The sequence below is a fragment of the Triturus cristatus genome, chromosome 9 (assembly GCF_964204655.1).
Source record: "Triturus cristatus chromosome 9, aTriCri1.1, whole genome shotgun sequence".
NCBI lineage: Eukaryota > Metazoa > Chordata > Amphibia > Caudata > Salamandridae > Triturus > Triturus cristatus.
This window is the reverse complement of record NC_140592.1, coordinates 519,175,041-519,202,203: the sequence shown is the minus strand read 5'-3', so window position 1 is coordinate 519,202,203 and position 27,163 is coordinate 519,175,041. Positions and strand designations below refer to the sequence as shown.

General features: G+C 48.1%; 1 protein-coding gene across 2 annotated transcripts in view; it reads left to right on the top strand.

Annotated features, from left to right (window-relative positions):
* LOC146798226 (uncharacterized) overlaps window positions 1-27,163 on the top strand; it is a 1,134,427-nt gene that overhangs the window by 398,434 nt on the left and 708,830 nt on the right. For both annotated transcript variants that reach the window (XM_085625505.1, XM_085625504.1), the window contains exon 2: window positions 20,907-21,044. In XM_085625505.1, coding sequence (XP_085481631.1) covers window positions 20,942-21,044 — 103 coding nt within the window. In that variant the 5' untranslated portion in view covers window positions 20,907-20,941. The remainder of the gene's footprint in view (window positions 1-20,906; window positions 21,045-27,163) is intronic.

Sequence of the window (27,163 nt, the reverse complement as noted above, 5' to 3'; positions counted from 1 at the left end):
AGCTTGAAAGTCCTGCTGCTGTCACTCAGAACCCGGTGGTCACTGTTGTTAAATCTGCTGTAATATCCTGCTGTGTTTTCACTGTCACTTACTGTAGGTCCATTTACTGCGATCCTCTTAGAATGACTAAAGACAATATGAGCGGCCAGAATCACACAGAGAGTTAGCATGGAGCTGGGACCTCCTCCCTTGAAACTCTGGTCCTGGGTCCACCCACTATCACTAATCTCATTAAAATGATCTCATTAGAATGGTTGACTGCGGCAGAAACATCTGTTATATACAGGGTCACTGGAATTATGTGATCCTGCGGCCGCTGAGATTTTCGCATAATTATAGAATTGCCGCACTTGCCACATAATCCATCATCTACTGCTTAATGTGCAGGTTTAAAAAAAAAATGCTCCTAGCTCAAATGGTGCAAAAGTTACTAAAATGCAGCGACGTTGACACGCTGACGAAGGCCTGTTGAAAAGTTGAACTGGTCACCTTTCTATTGCTTATTGCTATATTTGAATTTTCAGCTGGTCCTAATGATGTGCAATCAATGTCCAGACAGTGTTATCAAGTTTAAAAATGAAGAAATAATGATGTAATACTATTAAAAAATGTGCCACATTATGCCGCAAAATTTACCTTTTCTTGCCACATAATTTACTCAATCCTGCCACCAAACTTGGCCCTTTCCTGCCGCAAAATTCCAGTGACCCTGGTTACATAGTTCCATATATTTGGGGAAGGAGATAAGCCAGTGCCTTCAGGTTCCGAGTTTTTTACACTAACCGTTCTAATGTTCTTTCTAATGGCCCTGCCCCCACATTCGCAGATCTCACCCCACTGCACTCATCGTAGCTCCCATACTTTTTTGCACTTCAACCTCTAAAGTTAAGAATCACAATGAGGAGCTGAAGTGAGATGTGTGAAAGGAACCGGTGGGCATAGACTTTGTATATGTCAATCAACTTGGTTTATTTATACTTAGGGATTTTACAAATAAACACAGGTTTTTATGCAATTTAATATATTGCGCGAACTCGACTCGAAGGTAATGGAGCCCTTTACCTGAGCACCAGTTACTTTACATAAGGTCACATCCTTGTGTTTTATGCACGGGGAGATTAAGTGATTTGCCCAGAATCACAGGATGTTTAGCGGCGCCGAGAGTCACACCTTGTTTCTCAGTTCCAAATTGGGCAGCCCTGACCGTTTCGCCATCCTTCCCCAGTGGGTGTAGTTTGACGTGTTTTTCTATAAGAAACAAAAATTATATTTTTTTCAGTGACATTGCAGTATGTTTTCTCTGAAGAAATGTATTTGTGCAGATTATCGGAAATTTTGACTGCCTTTAGTCATCTTACGATACAGAAGGTGCAGGGGGAAGCCCACGGTTGCGGTGAGAGAGGTGGAGGAGCCAAAGAGAGAGACGAAGGTTGAGACACAGGGAGGTCTCTATTGAAGTAACATCACTGCCTTACAGTGTGTTTATTAGCCGTGAGCGCTTTATACAAGATACGTCTGGTGCTAAGAACATCAGCGTTTCTCCAGGAGGCCAGCAGATTGATCTAAACACCTATATCTGGGTACATGACTGACTCCGGGGTAACACTTCTTCACAGCGCTCACACTCACCTTGGATGGCCCCCGTGTCTCGCAGGGTCAGCACAGACAGCGTGATCACCACACAGAGTGAGAGGCTCAGAGACCCCCATCTCCATTGCAGCACTGCAGGATCGCCCTCCTCAGCACTCACTAACAGTCAGATCCCCCGCTGAAGCCCTCTTACAGCACACACAGCCCGCACACCGCCCTGTTCCTCGCGAGCCCAAGAGGGAGGAGAGCGCACCGTGTGATCTTGCACCATGGAGAGCCGGTGCAGGTGGTCACTCAAAGGTTGCTGGGCAGAGCATCCACAAGTAGGACTCTGTAGGACATAGAGGGTGGGGAGCACGGGCTCTTCATCTCAACGAACAGGAAGACTCGTGAAAAGGAGGGCGGAGCTCCAATGGATCGTTGGGTTATAGAATTAGCCATAGCTCGATTGTACTGTAAACAAGCAATGGCTGCGCAGCCGTGAAAGTGACACGGCTGCGCGAAAGTGAAAGGAAACCAGTGGTGCGTGCGCACCACAGAGGAGCGGGGGCGAGGGACCGCGGCAGCAAGGCGAACACCCGCTGCTGCGCGTGCTAGACACGGACGGGAATGGCCGGAGCAAAGGCGGGACATGCACCCGCCTTTGCCCAATTGCGTGCCTTATTAATATTTTTTTAAACGCTAAAGCCAATGGCAGCCCGCAAAAGTAAAACCACACGCACAAGCGTGTGGTCAGCTTCCAGAACCCCCTTACAAGACGTCTCGCGCTGCGTGAGCAGTGCTGCGCACTACAACGCTAGGCGCGAGACCTAAAAAGGAGCAGTAAAGGAGGATTTGTACGTTGCAAAAGTTAATGAGAAAAGAGGAAAACGTCAAGAGGCGGAGGTCATAGAGTGATGAAGGGAAATCTGAGGCCGAAACAAAAATTCAATGTTTTAGCTGTGGCAATCTAGAGTATGTTTTAACATCTAGAATGGGTTATGTAAAATGTGTGCTGTGCTGCAAATTAAGTAAAAGCTGGCGCTACCTTTGTGTGAGCAAGATAGAAAAATTGCTGTTTACTTGAATGTGTTAATGATAGACAAATTACTGTTTACTTGAATGTTTTAAGACAGTTTAGATTATTATTTTTTTTTTTTTTTGAAAACCTTTATTTCGAAATTCAGGACACAGCTATTCAGCCGACAGCCCAAAGGTTCGGCAGCATTGCAAGTTAGATACAGTAATGCGTCCCGGATACAGTACGAAGAGTAATGCAAAGTTCCAGTTTTAAATAAACACAAAAAACACACAACAAACCCCAGCAAGGCAGAACATTGAAATCCCATGGCGAAAGCCCCCCGGGGAGGCAGGACCCCACTCATCTACTAAGTATAAGACTGTGTGCGGAGGAAGAAGGGGAACAGCAGAGGCCCAGAACAAGTACCAAAACCAAACTGTGCTGGAAGGTAGGTCAGGGGGAAAGCTGTTCCTCGGGAGGTTCCAGATCCGGGGCAAGACATATTCCCCCCCTGTACTGGTTCCACCGCCCCCAGATGGCATGCCACTTCCGGGGGCGACCTCTAGAGCAGTAGACCGTCTTCTCCCTAAACATGCTCCAATCCATGTTCTCCTTCCACGCGGTCAGTGTAGGGGGACCCGAGGAGCCCCATAATCGCGCAATATCCCTTTTAGCTACCATGTTACCCAGAGTCACCCATTGGGTCTGTGCCTCATCGAGATCAGTGGGCCCCCAAACGTTCAGGAGGCAACACCGCGCCTCCGGCTGTACCACAATGCCCGTCACCTCCCCCATAACTGCATGGACTCTCCTCCAGAACTCCACAATGACACCACATTCCCAAATGATGTGCAGGAAAGTACCCACCATACCACATCCCCTTCTGCACAGGCCGTCCTCCGAGAATCCCATGTGGACCAGCCTTGGCCCCGTAACATACACCCGGTGCAGTATTTTAAGCTGCACCAGCCTCAAACGCGACGGGATCGCAACCTCCTTAGGCGAAGAAACCGCTGACTGCCAGTCCTCATTATCCAACTCGAGGCCATCCCTGGTCCACTGTTCTCTCAGCCCCAATAGCAAATCTGCCCGGACGTTTATCAACTTCTTATATATGAGCGAAATCGTGCTCTCAGGCATATGACCATCAAGGACTCGGTCCTCAAGGGGAGAGGACTCCGGCACCTTCTCACCCTCCACTAGGACTGATCGGAGGGCGTGACGCAGCTGGATATATCTAAAATACTCTGAAGGCCCTAGCTCAAACTCAGTCTGCAACTCCTCGAAAGACTTCACCCTCCCCTTATGCAGCACATCCCCCACCCTGGATATACCTATCAGATCCCACTTATCAAAGCCCTTCGTATGCCAGAGTCTTCCCAGCCTTTCCGATTCAAACAATGGGGTAGCGAGGGTTAGCCTGTCCTTCCAGCCCAGCGAGTCGGTCGCCATCTTCCATACGCGCACCGCCACACCTGTGGGACCCGTGAGGGACGAGTCTAGGGACCGCGAATACAACGCCCTGTAGTAGTTGCCGCCGCGCAGCAGCCACCTATCCATGGCATACCCAGGGCTGAGGGCAGGGCCGTAAAACCCATGGTTGATCGCGCTCAACTGCGTGGCCCAGTAGTACCGTCGGATGTCTGGGAGCGCAATGCCCCCATCGTACCATGGGAGCGTCAACTTTGAAATAGCTATTCGCGGCCGCCCGTCCCACAGCAACGTCCTTTGGAGGCCTTCGACCTCCCGAAAGTATTTAGCCGGTACCCAGTCCAAGGTGTTCTGGAGGGCGTAGAGGAAGCGGGGAAGAGACATCATTTTGAACAGGGCCGCACGCCCAACAAGGGAGAGCGGCAGCCTCCGCCAACCTTCAACATCTCGCCTCAAGCGTGCCAAGGGGGGGAGCAGGTTCCTCTCATAGCGCACCACAGGATCCACGGATATAAAGATCCCCAAATACACAAAACCTTGCTGAGCAACCTGTATCGAACATGTTCTAGGGATCGGTGGGACCTCGCCACTAAGAACGTACAAGTACGATTTGCCCCAATTAATCACAAGCCCCGAGTTCCTACCGAACGATGCGAGTACGTCACAGACCACTATAAGTGACTTCTTTGGTGAGGCAAGATACAGCAGGATATCGTCGGCATAAAGCGAAATACGGTCCTCGTGATCAGGCGACCACCGAAGGCCCCGTATATCCGGGTGCCAACGTATCCACGCAGCCAACGGTTCAAGGGCGAGGGCGAACAACAGAGGCGACAGGGGGCAGCCCTGCCGAGTACCCCTTCCAAGCTGAAACGGAGCAGATGCCCGACCATTCACCACAACATTCGCTAGCGGCCCCTCGTACAGCAACCGGACCCAACTCACAAACCCGCGACCGAAACCAAACTTGGCCAGCACGGCCCATAAATATGCCCACTCCACCGTGTCAAAGGCCATCGTGGCATCGAGAGATGCCACAACAGCCGGTTCATGCAGCGTGCCCGCCCTGGCGATGACGCCATGAAGACGCCTAAGGTTCAATGCTGTGTTTCGGTGCGGGATGAAGCCAGATTGATCCGGGTGGACCAGGTCGCCAAGTACCCTAATCAGACGGGTAGCCAGGAGTTTGGCCAGAATTTTCGGCTCAGCGTTGAGGAGTGAAATGGGCCGATAGGAGGCGCATCTATCTCGGGGTTTACCCTCTTTGTGTATGACCACGATCGACGCCAGCCGCTGATCCAACGGAAGGATCCCATCTCCCCGCGCCTCCAAAAACATGGCGCGCAGGTGAGGGGCGACCCTATCCGGGAACAGTTTGTACAGATCGATCGGCAGTCCGTTCGGTCCAGAGGCCTTACCCGAATTCAACGCGCGAATCGCCCCCGCCACCTCGTCAACCGTGATGTCGCCATCCAAATCGTCCCTATCTATGTCAGAGAGGCAGGGCAACTCGATATCACGGAGGAGATCAGACGAGTCTTCGGGCGGCCTGTCCGACACAGAGGAATAAACCCTATGAAAATATTCCGCAAAACACTCCACAATCCCTTCAGGTTCCACAATCGCCTCTCCCCCCTCTCCAATCAACTCTGGCACCACTCTATTGACCCGTTCCTTCCTGTCCAGCCACGCCAGGAGTTTCCCTGCCTTATCTCCAACATCATACAGACGGCCCTGTTGTTCCCTGCTGAGGGTCTTGGCGGCGTCCGTCACCAGGTCCCTATACTCCGCCTGCTTCAAGCAAAGCTCATGCAATGAGGACTCTGAGACCTCCTCCTCCATATCCCCTTCAAGGGCCGCAATCTCCTCCTCCACTTGCCGCACTTCGCGATCCCTCCGATTCTTGGCAGTCACCACCAGGGAGAGGGCTTCCCCCCGAAGCACGGTCTTAAAAGCTTCCCACAGCGAGATCGCCGAGTCCACGGATCCCAGATTGTCCTTAAAGTAATTATCTACCTTCTTTACCAGGGCGCTGCGCATCTTGGGGTCTCGGAAATACCAAGGGTTAATGGGGGCCACCCTCCCTCCTCCCTCCCGCCCGAGATCCAGCCGGATCCACACTGGCGAGTGATCAGAGATACCACGTGCCATGTGCCTCGCCTCGGATATCAACGAGGCATGTGCGGCCAGAGTGAGCATGTAGTCAATCCTGGAGAGGCTACCATGCGCCCCGGAGTGAAACGTGTATTGACTCTGTGTGGGGTGCCGGAGCCTCCAGCAGTCTATCAGGCCAAACGTGTCTAGGAGGTCTGGAAGCCATTTCTGAGCCCCCCCTGTGTCCCTGGGCGGGTATCTATCCAGCAGTCCGGAACCCACAGCGTTGAAATCCCCTCCCACTACCAGCATGCCCCCCGGGAGAGTCAGCAAAGCCCTGCCCAATTCAGCAAATGTGGCGGCCTGCAGGGCCGGCGGGACATAAACCGAAACCAAAACCAAAGTCCTTCCTTCCCACCGCCCCGCCACCGCCACAAACCTCCCCCTATCGTCAACAATGGTGGAGTCCACCTCAAAAGGCAGCGATGCTCTAACGAGGATGCCCACACCCCTGGACCCAGAAGAGAATCCCGAGTGTGCAATGAATTTATACCCCTTCCTATTCAGGGCATAGCACGTATTGCCTATGAGGTGCGTCTCCTGCAGCAGTACAACGTCTGGCATTGAGCGTTTCAGAAATTGCAAAACAATCCCCCTCTTAATGCGATCCCCCAAACCATTAACATTCCAGCTTATAACACTTGGGCCTCTACCCCCCATCCTCAAACGGAAAGAGGCCCACCCCACACCCGAGGCGCCACCATGGAACAGCCCTGAGGATAATCATCATGCCTTGCAGAAATAAACCCCCCAACAACAAACTCAAACTCCCCATAACTCCCCCCACCCTGCACCCCTGCTGCAGCTTAAAAAGCCCCCCCAACTTGCAGTGTGCCTGTCGCCCTACAAAAACAAAAATCTACAAAAAGTACCCTAGGGGAGGAAAAGAGCACCCCTCGTCCTCCCGCAACCCTCCACAGTTACTGCACTCTGTTCAGATCTTCAAATATGGTCAAATCAAGTCAGGCCGGCTTTGAGTTATCAGCCCTGTCCATCCCGGCCACTGTCTCCATGCTCAGCTGTGTCGTCCCCGGTCCGTCGCCGGGGCAAAGCGTCCAGCCATTCGTCGGCCATAACAGGAGAGTCAAAAAAGAATGTCCGATCTTCATACACCACCCGTAGTCTGGCGGGGAAAAGCATGGCATACTTTAGGTCCCGCTCCCGAAGCCTTCGCTTCACCCCCAGGAAGCTCTGTCGCTGCCTCTGCACCTGCTGGGTAAAGTCCGGGTAAAAATTCACCGACGCATTCTGGAAGGGGACTGGGCCCGTCACCCTCGAAGCTTGCAGGATAGCGTCCCGATCTCGAAAATGAAAGAGCCGGGCGACAATCGGCCGCGGCGGGGCACCCGCCTTGGGCCGTCCGCCCGGCACCCTATGGGCCCTTTCCACCGCAAAAAACTTTCCAAGGCCCTTAGGCTTCAGATGATTGAGGACCAAATCTTCCACAAGCAGGTCCACCGAAGCCTCATCCGAGGACTCCGGGACCCCGATTACGCGCACGTTGTTGCGCCTGGACCGGCTCTCGAAGTCCTCCAGCCGGCGGGCGGCGAGGTCACTCTCGGCCCTCAGCTTCCGGACCTCGTTCTGCAGGTCCGCAACCTCATCAGTGAGGCCCGTGGTCTTGTGGTCCAGGTCCTTAACGCGCTCGTTAGTCTTGCCCAGGTCCGAGCGGATCAAGTTGACATCCACCAGGATGGCGTCCACCTTATGCGCCAGGGCCTCGAATTGCCTCCCCATCGAGGTCTGCATCCCATCAAGCGCGCCCATGACATCCTGCAGGGAGAGCTCCGGGGTCCCAGGCGAGTCCTCCTTCTGGGCATCCGGCGCCTGGCTCGATCCACTCGGCGATGTCTTCAGGAGGGCGTAGCGGTCCATACTGTTGACTTGGGAATACGTTCCCCGCCTGGTGGACTTAGTCTTCTGCCGATCTCCTTCTGCCTTGCCCGACATAATGGACTCCAGGCAGTCCAATGCAGTGAGGACCGTCCTCTCTCAGAGAGAGGTATAAAGAGTGAGCAGGTCCGCCTTGTTCTGCCAAAATAGCCCACCGAGCGTCCCTGGGGTTATAGAGCCACCCAGAGCACTACAGTGTCCGGGTAGACAAAGGGAACGAAACCGAAAGTGAAAGAGCGAGGGCCTCTGTCCGGCAGTTCACACCTCACCAGGCCGTTGTTGATCAACTAGTAGTCGGGCATCCTGCCAACTCTAGCCCCTGGCATCTCCGGGAGTTAGGCCGCAATCTTTCGCCAGTCATAAGTCCGGTTCCCGATGGGCGATCCGACCGCGGGTAGCATCAGTCGCCTCCCTGACAACTCAGCAACACGGTGCCATGCATACCATCAGGATTAGAGTCAGGATAGTCGACGGAGGGCGCGAGGGTCTCGGGAGCTCTAAGCTCACGCGGCCATCTTGGTCAAGCGCTAGGCTCCTCCCTCGACAGTTTAGATTATTGAAGGAATTCAAACGACGGATTGGTCTGAAAGAAGGCACCACTCTGGTGGTATACAAAGTTCACCATGTTCTACATTTGATGCGAGAGGCACTCTACAACGATATTAACATGTTAGTAGATATGTCATTGAGGAGAAAGGGTCTTCGAACGGGCTTGTATCAGTAGTCATAGTGCATAAAACCAGAGAAGGTTGGATCCCCATGTATGCAAACCTCCAAGACTTGAATTGCTACATCCGAATAGACAGGCTCCCCTTCCCTAATATCTCTAAAGAACTGACAAGTTTGCTGAAGCAAGAGTATTTTGTGTGGTTGACCTGCCACCTGCTTACCATCACAGATGGTTTCCTGATGACTCACAGAAAGTAACTTAATTTGTAAATCAACTTGGAGTATACAGGATCAGAGGAATGCAGTTTGGCTGGCACCTGCTGCAGCAGTATTTCAGAGGATAGGACAAATAATATTTGTAGGGCTTGCTACTCTTATAGTATCCCTGGCATTCATATTAATGTATGGGAAAGGTCTTGAGGAACATGATAAAATGTTTTGCTCAGTACTGGTAAGATTGCAAATCAGCACAAAAACAGTAAATAGGTAAAAGTGGCAGATTAGGGTTGGGTCAGTAATGTACTTAGGAAATACGTTTTTCACGGAGGGTGTTTATCCTACATTATGCTTGGTGAAATGCAATCAAGGAAGTAAGTTGCTCCATAATACAAGGATGAGGTGAGATTGTTTTTATGCCTAGCAGATTTCTATTCAAAGCTTGTTAGGGGTTTGCTCAAATAGTTAAGACCTAAAAGAAATGATGGAAAAGGTAATACGTTTCAGTGGTCAAGAGAGAGTTTGTTGTTGCTTGACACGAATTAACAAAGTAGCAAATGTATCATCTCTAGAAAGATTCATGGTAAGCAGGAAGACTATGTTGGCAATGGAGGTAGTAGCAGGTGATTGGGAGCGACCCACCTTATTAGTGGGAGGAATGGGTAAAAAGTGAAACAATACATATTAATAATACAGCGGGTAAGCCCCTCCATGTTTGTGGTTTATAGGCTTCACTATTACTAATATGTATTGTTTTACTGTTTACATATTCCACCCACCAATAAGGTGTGAATGGGTCCCTACTGATGAAAACACACTGTAATGAGAAGGGTCTGAGATGCCCTCCGCAGGATTTTTCTACATTTCAAATTGGTCAATAGTACCCATGAATAGATATGTTTGCCCAGTGGCTGTACCTTAACCGTCAACATTCGACATGCATACTTCTATGTGAAAAACCTCTTTCTGAATATGTCTTCCACAGGTACCATCAGTGAATCCTTCACTTTCTGATGTTCAATGAGATCACTGGTTGGTTTTGTATATATTGCAAACATGAGTTATGCCCTTTTATTTTATTTGAGCATATTTGAGCAGCAGCACTCCTAGGTCCTGAAGAAAGCCCTGGCCCCTAATGGGTCATTGGCTGAAACATGTCGACCTCTGTGACACACAAGTGGGATTAATCGTTCCCACAGTATCACGCTGTTTTTAATCCTAGCCCAGGGTCTCTATAATAAAAACAAATTGCAAAACCTGTAGTTACTTTTAACCATCACTTTTTCAGTTGCTCTGCTGCTCTCATCACCCCAAACTCCACAATTGGGTATTTAGTATATAGCTCTTTTAGCACCAAAACATCCCTGAGCTTCTACCTCTCAGTGAGGGGGTTGTTGCCCATATTGTGACTAGGCACCACAATACGAGGAGGTTCCTAATGATGAAGCATGCCACCTATGGTGGGTGAGGGAAACCGATCTATGAAAGGGACACTCCTTGGTGGTTAAGTTCCCTGCTAGGCTATTATTGTACATAGACCCACGGGTTCCTTTTTGTGTTTTGATATATTAAATAGGGGAGCAAACCCTTGAAGGTCTCTGAACCTCCTCTTGCCCTCGTTTGTGATATAATCATGATGCCCCTTCGTCTCCCTCAACAAATGGAAAAAATAGCATATTTCTTTCTGTACATCTGCATATATATCATTTATGCCGTGCTGTGTTTGCATGTGCCTAATTATAAACAAAGGTATATACCATATACTGAGCACAAGGAGTTAAAGCCGTGCAGTAAGATATAATCACAATAATTAAGCCTACATCTTAACTCATCCCAGCTTCTCCAATGCCACCCATTTCTGTAAATCAATAAGTAGGTAATCCCACAAAACTACTTCGTGCCGTCTCTCAATTATTCAATCATATTACTGATTTGTACAGGCTGCTCTAGCTAAACAGATAAGAGCAGGCCTTCTGCCTCAATGGCATAAACGTGTCAACTTCTCACTAACTCAGGGAGTGTGTCCTGACAGAACGTTGGACACTGTCCACTCTCTTAAAAAACCTTTTTTGTCCCAGATGATATTAACAAATTCCACTCAGTCTTGGCTCTTCCCCTCCTTGCCAAAATCCTCGCAAGCTGTGTAAATATAAAACTCAAACAATTCATCATCAAGAATAATCTTGAGGTTTTAGAACTGGTTGTAATAGTGAAACAGCCATTCTGCAAAGTATTTCTAATGCTCTGGGAATTGTGAATAATAATGACTTCTGTTTGGTAATACTACTCTCTCTGAGTCACTTTCAATACAGTCAACTATGGTATACTCATTCATATGCTCAATGAACGCATGGGTTTTAAAGCCACAGTTCTGAATTGTTTATAATCCTATCTAGCAAAATGATCTCAGACGATAAAACTAGACAGTGGTTACGCCAATCCTGTTTCAGGCCATCAAGGTGATCCCCAGCACTCGGGGGGGCGTGGCTAGCAGCCAGGCATGGCGGCTGTTTCCTAGAGGAGCTCCGGACCCGAGCCGAAATGATCCTGCTGTACGTGGGCTAAACTGCACTGGAAAGCCTCAAAAACACGAAGACAAGCAGCGGGCCGGCGGAGAAGACTCGGTGCTGACAGGAGGACGGAGGGACACCCGTAATGAAAGTTATGCCCCTGGCGGTCTACTGACGCGGCGGCCCGCTGAATGCGCAGAACCACGACGGCTCTTACTGCAACGATTTGCTGCGCCCATGAGGCGGTGTGACCGCGTCCGGACCGGAACGGTGCGGCCGAGGCTCTGGGAATCGGCTAAATCGCTGCAGCGTGGAACCGCGAAGAGCGGCGGAAACGACCGCTGTGAAAGAGACACTGCGGGTGAGACGGGTTGGTGCGACGGGCACGGCAGCTACGCGAGGCCGGGGATGCAGTGCGGCCAGCTCCCGGGCGCGAAAAGAAGAGTGGCAGGGGCGTGGCAGGATGCGCCTCAAGTGAAACTGCGCTGTGAAGAACGAGGCACACTGACGATATGGGCGGCAAGAGTGAAAATGCCTGACCAGGGACCCATAAGATGAGCCCTGTGAGGAGCGTGGAAACAGAGTGATCCGGTAAGCAGCTGAGTTAGGTCCGGATACAGGAGCGTGGAGAGCAGGCTACCCCTGGTGATATTAATTAAGGACGCGTGTGCACATAAATGCTAAGGCTCCACTGAGGGTAATTCCTGTGGGATTGATAATACAGCCGTGAGTCTGGCATGCCACTGAGGCTGGGCAGCCAGTGGGAGGACGGAGAGGGACCCTGGTGAGGCCGTTTGACACACCACCCTGAACTATTGTTGCCCTCACACCCTTGATGCCTGCCAAGAAAGTTGCAGTCGGTGTTTGATGTAGCAGACTGTAATATTGTGCAGCCAGCACGAAGACCACAGTGGCTGAGTGGAGCAGGTGGGAACACTAAGGCCTCCTGCATCGGTTCTGTCGCCAGACATATCACGCAGTGAGTGAAAGTAGATAAGGCAGCAGGGCGAAGGGCACTGTGCGGCATGAGACAAGTGGGAGAAGCAATAAGCGACGCAGCTTGGTGAGAATCGGGAGGAATGCGGAGGGGGCACCCTGGTGACCTCAAGGAGTACCACGCTGTAACCTGGTATCCGCTGCATTTGTGCTGCCTGCGGCTGGAGTGCATTGCAAAATGGGACGCAAGGGGATGAAGCACCAGGAACAGGGAGAACACGACTTAGTCCCGGAGACGACGGCGCCAGCGAGTCGCAACCCTGGGGTCGAAGATACCACTATGTTAGCTGCACCAACACATGCGGACAAGCTGGATCTCATCCTGCAGGAAGTACGTGAATCTCGGAAGGTGATAGAGCTTCAAATTGGAACCCTCACCACTGGCCTTAACTTACTAAGAGCGGACCATGCAAAACTTGCGGATAAAGTGAAAGATAATGCTGCGACGCTAGGAGAAGTGACTCCCAGACAATCGCAGGCTGACTCTAAGATTGCACAGCTGCAGGAACAAGTGGCCACATTGCTAGACAGGGTGGAAGATGCAGAAGGGTGGGCCAGACGGAACAACATCCACGTCATCGGACTGCCGGAGAAAAGTGAAGGGAGCGACGCGACTAGGTATATGGAGCAGTGGTTCCGGGACCACATCACTAGTGAAGGACTCTCCACGCAATACTGTATTGAGAGAGTGCACAGGATACCTACCGGCCGTCCGAAGCCAGGTGCCCCGCCTAGACCTCTAATTGTGAAATTACTGAACTTTCGCGACAGACACCCTCCTGCAAAAAGCTCGGGAGTCAACTCCTATGAATTTCGAGAACACAAAAATGTCCCTATACCCAGACTATACAATGATGGTCCAAAGACAGCGCTCTTCCTTCCTAGCAGTCAAAAAGAAACTTCAAGACTTAAATTTGAAATATGCACTGCTTTTCCCGGCTCGCTTAAAAATCATAGATGACCAAGAATCCTATTTCTTCGAAAGCCCCTGTGACGTAGAAGATTGGATAGAGGTGATGGACCTAACAAACGCTACGCCGCCGGCCTCTCGACTCACTGTGAAGAACAAGGCGGGACCTGGGAGGTCCCCTGGGCGAAACAAGCAAAGGACACGCCGGACTCCTGCACGGCAATACCTCACAACACAGCAGATGCAGCAGAACAAATCGCAGGCGCTTGTGGCCGCGGCCGCGTTCACACAAAATTCGGGAGCGGTGGCTAAGACCTCTTCGGAAGAAGAAGCAACGCACGAGTCGGACTCGGAGAGCAGTGTGGCTCTGTTTCCATCCGCGACCCCGCAAGTCATTAAAGACTTATATGGATGACTGTACCCGCGAGCATAAGCATAAATATATGTAATGTAACTAAACAAAGAGCTTCGTAAAACGATAAGCAGTTCTAATGGTTCACGTACAATGCGTATTAATGATTTGGCCTAGGTCCCGTAGAAGCTCCATTGACTTGTTGTTTAGCAGAATGCAACACGTGAAGGGCGCTAGCGATATCCCCCACATGGCAAAGGCACTATACATGACCATTGAGTCTTTATTGTTTCAGTTAAGTTGTATGGTCTGGTATAGTTGGAAGACCAGACCGAGTATTGAGATGTTTGGGGGGGGGGGGGGGGGGGGAAGTCTCACAGTCTGGTGCTGGGGAACTAGGCTACCTTATTTATTCAACGCATGCATCTCCCACAGATCACAGGATAGAAGAAATTACAACACAGGGTAAATACACTATAATAACATGGAATATAAGGGGTATGGGAACCGTGCAGAAACGGTATAGGATACATGCACAGCTACAACATCGTAAGGCTCAAATAGTATACTTGCAAGAGTCTCATATGATCGACAGCGAGGTGGCGAAATTTCGTAAGAAATGGAGAGGGCAAATTTTCTCCACCTCTTACTCTAGTTATGCAAGGGGAACCACTATCTGGGTAAGTCATGGAGTCCCATTTACAGCACTGGAACAGAGGGTGGATAAACTAGGGAGATACATATTTGTAAAAGGGACGTTAGATGGACAGCCAGTAGTCCTGGGCACGGTGTATGCTCCGAATTTTGAGCAAGATAAATACTGGGATATAGTGAGCGGGGCACTGGTGGGATGGGAATCGCAACCGTGGATACTGGGGGGAGACTGCAATGCGGTAATGGATGTCGCGCTAGACAGGTCGCATCCGCCACTGCATGGAGCAGGTGTTCATAGGCAAGCAGAGGCATTGGATAGGTGGGCCAAAGGGTGGGATTTATGTGATGTTTGGAGGATGAGACACCCCACACACAGGGAATACTCCTACTATTCTACAGTACACGACCTACATACTAGAATAGACAGAATATACTGCTCCAACAGGATAGCAATGCAAACGCTACAGGCTACATATTTACCAAAAACCTTTTCGGATCATAACCCGATGGAGATGACCTTAGCGCGGGGGAGGGTTCCTGCGCCGGTGCCCACATGGCGGTTATGGCCACAGCTACTGGAGGACTCTGTATTCCGTAGCGACATAGCGGTGAAAATTGATCAGTACTTTGCAGAGAATAGCGATACGGCGACGAGCAGACTCGTAGAGTGGGACACTTTCAAAGCCGTGATCCGGGGGAAAGCGATAAGCACAATACAGGGTGCCAGAAAGAAAATACACAGAGCGCTGATAGAGGTGGAAGACAGAATGGGGAAATTAGAGCAGGAGGTCATAACAAACTATGACTGCAAGGGCCCGCTGCAAGTAGAGAGAATAAGGCATGCTGAACTCTTAGAGTCTCTGCGGGTCATGGACTACCAAGCATACACAAAAAGAGCACACGCTGAAGCAGATAGGTTTGGGGCGCTACTTGCCAGGCTACTCCGAGATGCCCCCCCCCAACGGTGGTTATACCTGAAATTGCACTGGCGGATGGGACGAAAGTCACTACGCAGGCAGATATCAACACAGCCTTTAGGCACTATTACACTACATTATACAGTATAACAGGCCAAAACTCGGAAACCAACGCAGAAGTCTTCCTTTCTAATCTAACATACCCAACCCTTACAGCGGCAGCCCAGAAAGACCTCACAGGACCCATTACCAAATCCGAGATTCGGGTAGCCCTAAAGGGACTCCCGCGTAATAAAGCCCCTGAAATAGATGGGCTCCCCGCAGAATTCTATAGCACATATGCAGAATCCTTGGTACCGCAACTGGAAGTGTTATATAAAACAGCATGGGAAAAGGGATCTTTACCAAATACAATGGCGCAAGCGTTAGTAATATCCCTTCCGAAACCCGGAAGAGACCCCACGGATATGGCCAATTACTGACCGTTGTCCCTGCTCAGCACGGAATTTAAAATATTAAGCAAGGTGCAGGCTAATAAGTTGCTACCCTCTTTGTCCGGACTAATTCACATTGATTAAACAGGGTTCGTTCCGTCACGCAGTACGTCGTTAAATATCAAGAAGTTACACCACTTAATGACGGAAGCCCCGAGCCTCTACTCACATGCGGGCTATCTCTCTTTCGATCTAAGACAAGCCTTTGATTCTATCAGCTGGGAGTATATGTTCCAGGCCCTGGCGAAATTTGGAATCCCAGAGGGGTATATCGCCTGGTTACGTCTACTCTATAAGGCCCCTACGGCGCGAGCACAAACTGATAGTCATATTTCGGAGGAATACTTCATACATAAAGGGACCAGACAGGGCTGTCCCCTATCTCCCCTAATCTTCATACTAGCATTAGAACCATTAGCCATAGCACTGCGGAAAGACTTTGCAGGTCGGGGCATAGTGTTGGGGAATATGACACATCTGTTCTCGGCATATGCAGACGACATAATTTTGTATTTACAGGACCTCACTATGCCATTGGCCTCAATACACGACACGTTCCTTCACTTTGAAATGGTATCTGGGCTGGCTATCAATGTGGGGAAATCGTACGCTTTCTTCTTCACAGACTATGCGGGAATCAACAGTATGGCCTTTGGGGATGCTCAGTTGGAGGTGGCCCAGACTACTTTTAAGTACCTTGGCATACAAATTTACAGGGCACACGAAGATATGTTAGATGAAAACTTGCACAAAGCAATCCGGGCCCTGCGGTCCAGCATAGCGTTCTGGACGGCATTGCCACTCTCTGTAATGGGGAGGGTAGCCATAGCAAAAATGGTGGTGCTGCCGAGGCTCTTGTACTATTTACGAACTTACCACTAAATGTGCCACAGACCACGTTCAAATTACTGAACATGAAGCTCACTGAACTTATTTGGGGGAATGGTCGACGACGTATAAGCCTAAAGAAGCTACAAGTAGGCACACGAATGGGAGGCTTGGGTGTCCCGGATTTGAGAGCATACTACTATGCAAGCCAATTACAATGGTTATCGTACTGGACGGCGGGGCGCAACCTGCAGGAAATAGGACTCTCGATGGCAGACATAGACAAAGGCGAATTACATAAGCTATTATTACCTGGTAGTAGACCACCGAGCGACCTTCCCCCATTGTTGGCCACGGCGCTCCCCTACCAGGAGGCACACTTACAAAACGCAAGCTGAAGCCCTGGTTGGAAGCAGGGGTTAGCACAGTGTAAGATCTCTTTGGTGATGGAACATTATTAGACCACGACACCTTTGTAAACGAAACAGTGGTCCCGGCACATTTATACATAGTACACGCTGCACTGCTGAGATACATCAGAACGCACTGGGCCCCGCAAAGGCAAGAACCCAATACCAACGAGCTGGTTAAGATGATATATTATATGGGGAGAGGTAGGCATCTTATCAGATGGATCTGTACAGGCATCAGCTCGCATACGAGAGCCGGCCTTGCTACATTAAGGACCGCATGGGCGGGAGACATAGGCAGGGACATAACGGATAGAGAATGGGCGAAGATACTGGAACACCCAAGGAAGACTTCAAGGAACGCGAAGTTCAAATTCATACAGACAATGGTATTGCACCGTGCTTATCTTACCCCACATAAACTAAACCGAATGTTCCCCCATACCCCACACTACTGCCCGCGATGCTTGCTTGAGGGAGCACGCCTAATGCATATGCTATGGTCCTGCCCAAAAGTACGGGGATACTGGGACACTGTCAGGCACAGGATAGGGGAAACGACGAACCCGGAAATACAGAATACACTGGAGGAATGCATCTTAGGACTCCACAAACAAGCCTCAAAACATAAAGTGCAATACCGCTTTATAGATTAAGCGCTCATTTTAGCTATACGTAATATAACTATGCGATGGATATCGCGGAGACCCCCAGACATACAGACATGGCGCACGGAAATGATGAGATGGGGCGCTGCAGAGAGCGCGGTACTGCATAAAGAAGAACTCAAGGGGCTGCGAAAAATACCAGTAGCGCTGGAATGGGATGTAATGCTGGAAGCCATAAAATCGGTAGACGAAGTCTGAGACCCTACACAGAGTGTAAAATTGTCCGTACAGAAGGGTACCTAAGTTTTGTCAACAGTGCATGGGTAGGGAGATGTACAATAAGTACACACAGATTTGGTGAGAATGTATAGTAGAAGATGCAAAAGGCGCAGGACACAGACACACAAGTGAGACGGGGGAGGAGCGGGTGGGGGGGAGTTGGGGACTGTTTAATGTATAAATGTGATAAAGATATTACCAATAATGGGGATTGTTACCCCGTCAGGGCTCTGTTTTGGTACACTTATTATAGGGAAAAAAACAGTGTAACTATATAGCAACGGGATTGTATTATGTATATGTCAATGTGAGATATGAACGGACTACGGTTGCTGCAAATGTGTAACATGATGATATCTGTAATAAGAGACCTCGAAAACCAATAAAATGTTTAAAAAATAAAAATTAAAAAAAGGTGATCCCCAGCACTCTATTACCTATCCCTTGCATATTTTAACCTCTACCTAAAGCCATGGGTGATATCATCAAAGAGTCTGGCCTATCTTCTCGCCATTAAGAAGGTCTCTTTCCCTGCTAACATCTGCTTACTCGATTAAACACTAAACACCATTCCGGCCAGGCTGACTACTTAAAATTCAGTCCTAAGAAAACTGAGTTTCAACTAATTTCACAATACCTGTCTTCCATTCCTATCTAAACAGGCTTGACTTTGCCATTGTCTTAAACTGCACCACAAAAACTAACGTAAACTATACATTTCTCGAATTAATTCTTGACAATTGGTGTAATCTTCATAAACATATTCACACCAGAACTTAGGTGTACCTGGCTAACGGCAATCTTCTAGGCTCATCGCAATCCTGCTTTAGAATTAGATACAGCGGGGGGGCGTGGCCACGACGCCGACCAAGATGGCCGCCTGACGCGGGACCTCCGACGCACCGGAGCTTCTCCTTTGTCCCGGTTCTTCTCCGGAGAGCATTTCACCACCACGGACATTGGTTTTTCATGTCGGAATGCAGCGCGCTTCTGGTGAGCGCTTTTTGACGCATTTTTAGGGCCGGGCTGCCTCTTTTCTCGCCGCATTCGTTCTCTCCTCAGAGAGCGGCCGCCATTTTGTTTGAGGCGCGATGCTCGTTTTTCTGCTGGCTTGGCTGCATTTGCTTCACATTACCCTTTTTTTAGGGTTCTACGCCTCCTGAATGCTGTTTCGTCCTTTTTGGGCGCTGCCCTCCCACATGGATATCTTCTAGCCTGTGCTGCCCCACGTGGCTGGAATGAGGTAATCTCTGATAATTGACTTTCTTGCTATGTTCCTGCCTCCTTTTTGATTACGCTCATCACTGCCTCTGACGGGGGGCGTCCATGACCTGGTTGGTTACTGACCCTGCACTCTTCATTTTTGCTTAGTCTGGCACTGGCTTGTCTCTGTTTATTCTGGAACATTTCTTTATTCACTCCACAAGCTCTCCTATGGTTACTGCTTCACCTTTATGCGACTGAATGTCTTCACTTTTTTTTTTGGTCTTACCTCACAGTCGTCCTCTTGCTTGCTGCTTGTCATTCCTGATTGGCTTCTATGGGCAAGTTACGTAATCCAAAATTTGTCTTTACCCCTTCGGGGAACTCTCCTGTGGTAACCTCTTCACCTCACTCAACGGCGGACTCTCCTCCCAAGGTAGCACCAATGGCGGGAGTAACCCTCCCTCGCTCCTCCTCAACACAGCCGCCTTTAAACAAATCCTCACCTCCGTCAGCTTCATCTTCTAAGCGCCTCAAACAAGATGCTTCTTCGTCAGAGAAGCCATCATCCCCTATTTCCATGGAGATGCTTTTTGAGGAAATTCGTGCCCTTCGGCCTTTTGTTGAGGAGACCAATAGTAAGATGCAGCTTCTTGAGGAGAAATGGTCATCTATGGACAACAGAGTTACAGTTGTGGAGCAACAGGTTTCGGACCTTCATTCTACTTCCCAGAGGGTCGCCTCCTTAGAAAAATCTGTTCTGGCGCTACAGCAGCACACGGAGGAATTGGAAAACAGGAACAGGAGGAACAACCTCCGTATTTCTGGTTTACCGGAATCTTTAGAAGGGGAGGTTTCGGACCTTCATTCTACTTCCCAGAGGGTCGCCTCCTTAGAAAAATCTGTTCTGGCGCTACAGCAGCACACGGAGGAATTGGAAAACAGGAACAGGAGGAACAACCTCCGTATTTATGGTTTACCGGAATCTTTAGAAGGGGACGACCCTGTGCTCTTTTTCTCCTCCTTTCTCCCGAAGCTTTTGGATATGCCATCCACCACCTCCCTCAATATTCAGAGAGCGCATAGACTTGGTCCTCGCTCGTCTACATCAACCAGGCCAAGGGGAGTCATTATCCTTTTTTTGAAGTTCACAGATCTTCTCTCTGTCCTTTCAGCGTCCAGAGCCAAGCGTCAGATCTCCTGGTTGGGTCAGAGAGTATATCTTTCCCAAGATGTTTCAAATGCTACTGCCTCTCGTCGGAAGGAATTTTTGTCCCTGCGAGCTCCATTGAGGTCCCTTGGTGCTAGATTTGGTTTATTTCACCCATGCACTTTCAAAGTTACGTACCAGAATCAGACTTGGACCTTCCAGGATCCTGCTGAACTCAAAAATGTCATTCATATCCGTTCTAATTCTGCTATGGAGACCTCCTCCTCTTCTTGTGGCTGATTGTTTAATTGTTTTACACTTTCAGATTACCTGAAATGTCTAACTTTTGCTTCCCTTACAGGTCATCCATTTCTGTCCCTGTCTCTGTTTCCGTTTATTAATTTTCTCCGTATTAGATTATAAATATGTTTTCTTACTCACATATTTCTAACTTCAAACACCCTCAAACCTTTGTCTAAGAATTGTGTCTAATTTTTGTCCTTCAACAATCCTTTTTGACTTCTCTGCTCTTCGCCTTCTCAGTTCTTTCTTTTATGTGTCGCTTTTGAATTTTCACCCTTGGATCGTCATAGTATGTCTTCATGTTCTCAAATGTTACTCATTCTTTATTCATTTATCTAGATGGACCGACTTCCTCTCCACCTGGCTCTTCGGTTATGTTCTTTGTTCCGGTGCGATCCGGCCTGGTCTCCCGCCTCGGGGGATCTGTCTCGTTGAGTGTCGCCATTTCCCCGTTGTCCTATTTCGTACTCCCCTCAGGTATGTTCTCCTCAGTCATCCCTTTGGGATATGTGCTGTCTCTCCTTGTACTTACTTTCCTTTCCCGCTTCCTTTTTCCTTTTCTCTCCCCTGTACTGGTTGATCAATTCCGATTCTCCTTTGTTTCTCTTTACCTCTCTCCCTCTCTTCTCAACCCACTTTATCGATATTTCTCAAAGTTTTCTCCTTTTCGACTTGTCTTTTGCGTATGCCTCTTCTTCTTTACTTCTTCTGTCCTATTTGATTCTATGTTATTTGTTAATTCAAAGTTATTACCTGGAATGTAAAAGGTTTTATTAACCCCATTAAGCGGCAGAGAGTTTTGTCCCATTTGGCCTCCTACAATCCAGATATTGCTCTCTTGCAAGAAACTCACCTTAATGATGTTGAATCTCTGAAGTTAAAAAGAAGTTGGGTGGGTACAGTCTTATTTTAACCCTCTGACAACAAAAAGAATGGAGTTGCTATCCTTTGTCACAAGAGGCTTAAATGTACGGTTCTGTCCCAGGAGACGGACTCTGAAGGTCGTTGGGTACTGGCCAAATTATTGATAAACTCGATTCCTTTGACTGTTTTTAATGTCTATGGGCCTGTACAAGCAGACTGTTCTTTTTGGCCTTTGATTACAGAGAAATGTGTTCAATATAAGGATGTATCATTTGTTTTTGGTGGTGACTGCAACCAGATTGTTGATCCGTTCCTCGACCGTAAATCCACAGTCCGTTTCACACCACATAAACCCCACAAACAATTTCTTAATACTATTTCACAATCACACCTTATTGATTCTTGGCGTCTTTCACACCCTGACACGTTGGACTATTCCTTTTTCTCTCCTCCTCACTCATCTTTCTCTCGCCTTGACTATATTTTCCTCTCTAATTCTTTATCTCAGAATGTTCTGTCTTCTTCCATTGAACCTATTGTCATCTCGGACCACGCTCCCATCGTGACAGATTTTGACCTACTCCCACCACATCCTAAACCTTCCCGTTGGCGCTTTAACAGTGCACTTCTTAATGATCCCAATTTTTCTTCTTCTTTTCGCTCTTTCGTTGAGGAATTTTTCTCTCTTAATTCAGACCCTAGTATTTCCTCCCACACTCTGTGGGATTCCTTTAAAGCCTCTGCGAGGGGTTTCATCATTGACTTTGTCTCTCGGAAGAAGAAACAGTTTACTCAAAAGCGGAAATCCTCCCTGGCCCATATAAAAACTCTGGAGCACCAGTTCTACACTTCTTCTGATAAATTTATGTCACCGGATCTCCTGCGAGCTAAGCTAGAATTCAACAAATTAACTACGGATAATGCTTCTTCGATTCTCCTTAGCAGTAGTGCACGGTATTACGGAGGTCGCAATAAATCTGGTAAGCTCTTGGCCAATTATCTCAAGTCCCGTAAGGAGCGCACTCTTATAGACTCTATATATTCTTCTGCTGGCAGTCTTCTCCACAGAGACAAAGAAATCCTTGAGCAGTTTCAATTGTTCTATCAGAATCTCTATACCCCAGAGTGTCCTCCCACTCCTTCCCTTATTCAGAGTTATTTTGAGAAGCTCCCTGCACCGTCTAATTCTCACCTGAATTTTCCGGACCTTGACCTCGATCTCTCTCTCCATGATCTCTCTGCAGCCTTGTCAGCCCTTACTAAAGGGAAAACCCCTGGCCCTGACGGCTTTCCTGTGGAATTTTATTTGCATTTTTCAGACATTTTACTGCCTAAACTTTTAACTCTCTTTCAATCATTTTCCTCATCTGGCAAGGCTGAAGGCACTTTTCAAGATGCTACCATCTGTCTGATCCCCAAAGAAGGTCGCGACCACCAGTTTTGTAAAAATTACCGACCGATTTCGTTAGTCAATGTAGACTATAAAATCTTTGCCAAATTACTTGCAATGCGTCTAGACCCCCTTATGCCTCACCTCATTGGCAAAGAGCAATGTGGCTTCGTTAAGGGCAGACTTACTTCGGACAACTCTCGCCTTTTTCTTAACGTTCTAAATAAAGCTCCCTCACTTTCAACCCCTCTTGCTGCTATCTCTGTTGACGCAGAGAAGGCCTTTGACAGGGTTGACTGGTCTTTTTTGTTCGCTTCATTGCGGTGGCATGGCTTTGGTCCCAAATTTATATCCCTTATCTCTCTCCTATATTCTGCCCCCAAGGCCACGGTACTTGTGAATGGACAACTCTCTCCATCTTTTAATCTTCAGAGGGGTGTTCGCCAAGGTTGTCCTCTTTCCCCACTTCTTTTTGTCTTATCTCTCGAACCCTTCTTATCCTCCATTCGCAATAACACTTCCATTTCTGGTTTCCCATATGGCTCTAACCAATTGAAACTTTCTGCCTATGCGGATGACATCTTACTATTTATTTCTGACCCTAAGTCCTCCGTTCCCCCCTTATTATCCGAGTTTCACTCCTTTTCTTTGGTTTCCGGTTATAAGATCAACTCGGACAAAACCGAAATTCTCCCTCTCACCTCATCCTGTCTCCCCCATCTTTTCTCTGCTACTGGTTTTGCCTGGAGTAGCTCCAAGATTAAGTACCTTGGCATTCTGTTTTCCAATTCCATCTCATCCTCGGTTAAATTGAATTTGTCGGCAGTTATTTCCAGGATTGATCAGTCGCTCTCAGCCTGGAATCCCCTCTTTCTCTCCTGGTGGGGTCGTTTGGATTCAATTAAAATGATGATTGCCCCTATTTTAATTTATACCTTCTCTATGCTACCGGTTCACATCCCTACATTTTACTTTAAAAAAATTGATTCTCTTCTTTCTCGTTTTCTCTGGAAAGGTAAGAAATCCAGAATTTCTATTGCCACCCTCCGTAAGCCTAAATCTAATGGTGGGGTTAACTTCCCTGAATTCCGTCTTTATCATAGATCCTTTTCTTTACGTCAGGCTTCGAGATGGATCTCATCAACTCTTTCTCCTTTCACGCCCCTCTGGCTTCTTATTGAACAATCTTTACTATTACCCTTCTCCTTTGCCGAGGTGATGCGATTCTCTTCCAGGAATCCTTTTTCTCTTTGCCCCTTATTCAAACATACCTCTTCACTTTTAAGTCCTTTGGTTCTTCCCTCCGTGGTAACACGTACATCCTTCTTGAATTCTCCTATTTGGTATAACTCTCTTATTCTTTTCCAAAATAGACCCATTTTTTGGAAAGCATGGAGGGTAAAGGGCGTAATGTGGGTCAACCAACTTTTTGATGGTGTATCCCCTTGCTCTTTTCCCCAATTTCAACTTTTATTTCGGTGCCCTCGTTCCTTTCTGCGGAAATTCACAACCCTCATGGCAATTATCCTTGATCGTTATTACTCTCTTCCCTCCTCATCATCATCGTCACCTCCTCCTTCTCTTCTTAATATTCTTGCTACACTCCCTAAAGCATCTCTCATCTATAAATCTTTTGTATCTCCTAATCCCAATCGTGTCAAATCTAAAGTGGAGCTTTCTTGGGAAACTGATTTTTGTTGTACTTGGCCGATTGCTCTTTGGGATAAGCTGTGGTCCAGATCTTTAAAAATCTCCCGCTCTGCTTCTCTTACTCAATCCTTATTTTATCTGTATCACAGGCTCTACCTTTCTCCCCTTTCTTTATCCCGCTTTTCTCCCTCCTCTGACTCTAAATGCTGGACTTGTTCCTCTTCTGATGCTGACCTTTTCCACATGTTTTTTCTGTGCCCAGTTGTCTCTACCTTTTGGGGGAAAGTGTGGTCATGCCTCTCTCGTATCTTCCCTCTCCCTTCCTCCTTTACACACTCAGTTCTCTTTTTGGGTAGCCTTTCTGATTCCTTGAATCTCCCTGCTCATCTACACGGTCTCTTTGACTTGACGCTTGCGCTTGCCTTCCAACATATTTCTTCCAACTGGAAATCTCTAGCTTCCATTTCCTTACAAGGCTGGTGGAATTCTTTATGCCACTTTCACAGATTGGACGTCTCCTTTGCCTCCACTTGTAAACCTGTTCGTAATGTTGATTTTTTCTGGTTGCCTCTCACCACGTATTTGGACTGCTTGGCCCTAAAGAAACCTATATGTCTCAATGCAGAAAATTTTAAACCTCCTTGAACGTCTGGAACTCTCTCCTTTTGCTATTCAGTATGAGTTTTGTTTAATATTATTGCTTGTTTTATGATGGTAATTTTGCATCGCTGATTTTTACGATTTTTACGATTTGAATATGTGTCGTAATTATTAGATAATGTATGGTCTATATTATTATCTTTATATCTTCCTTTCCCTTTCCCCCTCTTTTCCTCCCTTATCCTATCCCTCCCATTGCCTCCCTCAATGTTAAAAATTCTCTTAAAATGCTTTGTGGGTTTCTAATAGTGATATTAGCAGTGTTAAGTTTCTCAATGGTTTCTGTATTATTGCAATGTATGCTGATATCTCTCTTTTGTCATCAACTCTTTAATAAAGCTTTCAAACATAAAAAAAAGAATTAGATACAGCGCGGAGTTGGCTTTAGTAGCGGCTGCAGATAACAATTGGGCGATTGTTGACGATGGCAGTATAGCAGCTCATATTATGCTTGATCTCTCACCAGCATTTTTTACTGTCTGCCATTCTGTGCTAGTTACTTGTTTAGCACAGTTTGGAATCAAGGATAAGGTGCTGAAACTCATGTTTTTTCTCTTGATGGATAGGTCACAAAGTATGACTTGTTGTTAAGCCCTATCATTTTTAATCTGTTTTTCCTCTTTCAAGTTAGATCAGGATATTTAGCCTCTCTGTCTTTTCGTACACAGATGACACCCAGATAATTGTTACTATCTTGTCCAGCCAACAGATGTTAACTTTCACAATTGTATGCAAAAAGTCGGTATCTGGATGAAAAATAATTGTCTGATAATAAATGCAGAAAAGACAGAGGTTCTGAGCTTAGTAAAGATCCATCTATCTGGTCTAATGCTTGGTGACCAAACAAGTTTGGCATGCTACGTAGCCCAGTCAAATCCGCTGGGAATCTGAGCATTATATTTGATGACTCACTTACAGTCGACACTTAGGTCACTCAAGTCTCAACTTCATGTTTTAAAACCATCAGGATTCTAAGAAATATTTCCCTTTTATCCCTCTCTCCTCGCGGAAAGCAGTTGTCTAAGCCCTCATTTTCTGTTCAAACTGTTTATTTTGCAAAAAAGACAGAAGGGGACTGCTCGTGGACACAGCGTTTCGCCTACAACCCTATGGTAGGGGCTGGCCCCGTAGGATAGATAAGCTGTCGATAGGCAGCAGTAAGAAGCATAGCTGAACAGTATGTCATTGGAGTAACACAGCAAGTCACCTGCAACCCAATGCGGGCCGGCCACGTCAAAGAGCAAGTGCCAATACATATCATACGTATGGAGAGAGCAGATAGCAAGTCAAAAGGAGGAAGAGAAGATGGAGAAGGAGAGGAGACGTAAGAGAGACAAAAAGGGGGAGGTGGGCGAAGGGTGGAGGAGAAAAGAAAACAACAAAAAAAACGCTAAGCCCCTGGGGGTGGGCAAACAGCGTGCAGGAGGGGACTACTCTGTATCCAGGGGTAGACTGCATCCTCGAAGAGGTGTAGGGTGCAGAGTTTAGGGGGCTGGAAGCGGGCGTGTTCTAATTTGCAGAGATGGGTAACAACTGGCTTCCACAATTTAGTAAACTGGGAATCGCTGGACTGCAGGCGAGCAGTGAGCAATTCCATTGAGACAGTGTGCCATAGGCGCGTGAACCAGACAATGGTGGGGGTGGTCTCTGGCTTTTTCCAGTACAGGGCAATGAGCTGTTAGGCAGCGCCTAGCATGTGGAGAGAGATATGCCAGTCATTGCGTGTGAGTGTGCGCAAGTTGTCAGGTTTGAGGCCTAGAACAGCTGTGGCAGGAGTGACAGGCAGGGAAAGCCAAGCACCTCTTTGATATGGCTGAGGATCTCCTTCCAGTATGAGGTCAAGAGGGGACAGAACCATCAAATATGCAGGAAGTCACCCGTGGCGCTCGTGCACCTCCAGCACAGCGGGGATGTCGCAGGGAACATCTTGTGCAGTCGGGAGGGCGTATAGCACCATTGGGTCATGGTCTTGTAGGCGGTCTCCCGCTGGGAGACACAGCGGTAGACCTTCGGGATATCACGCCACAGACGA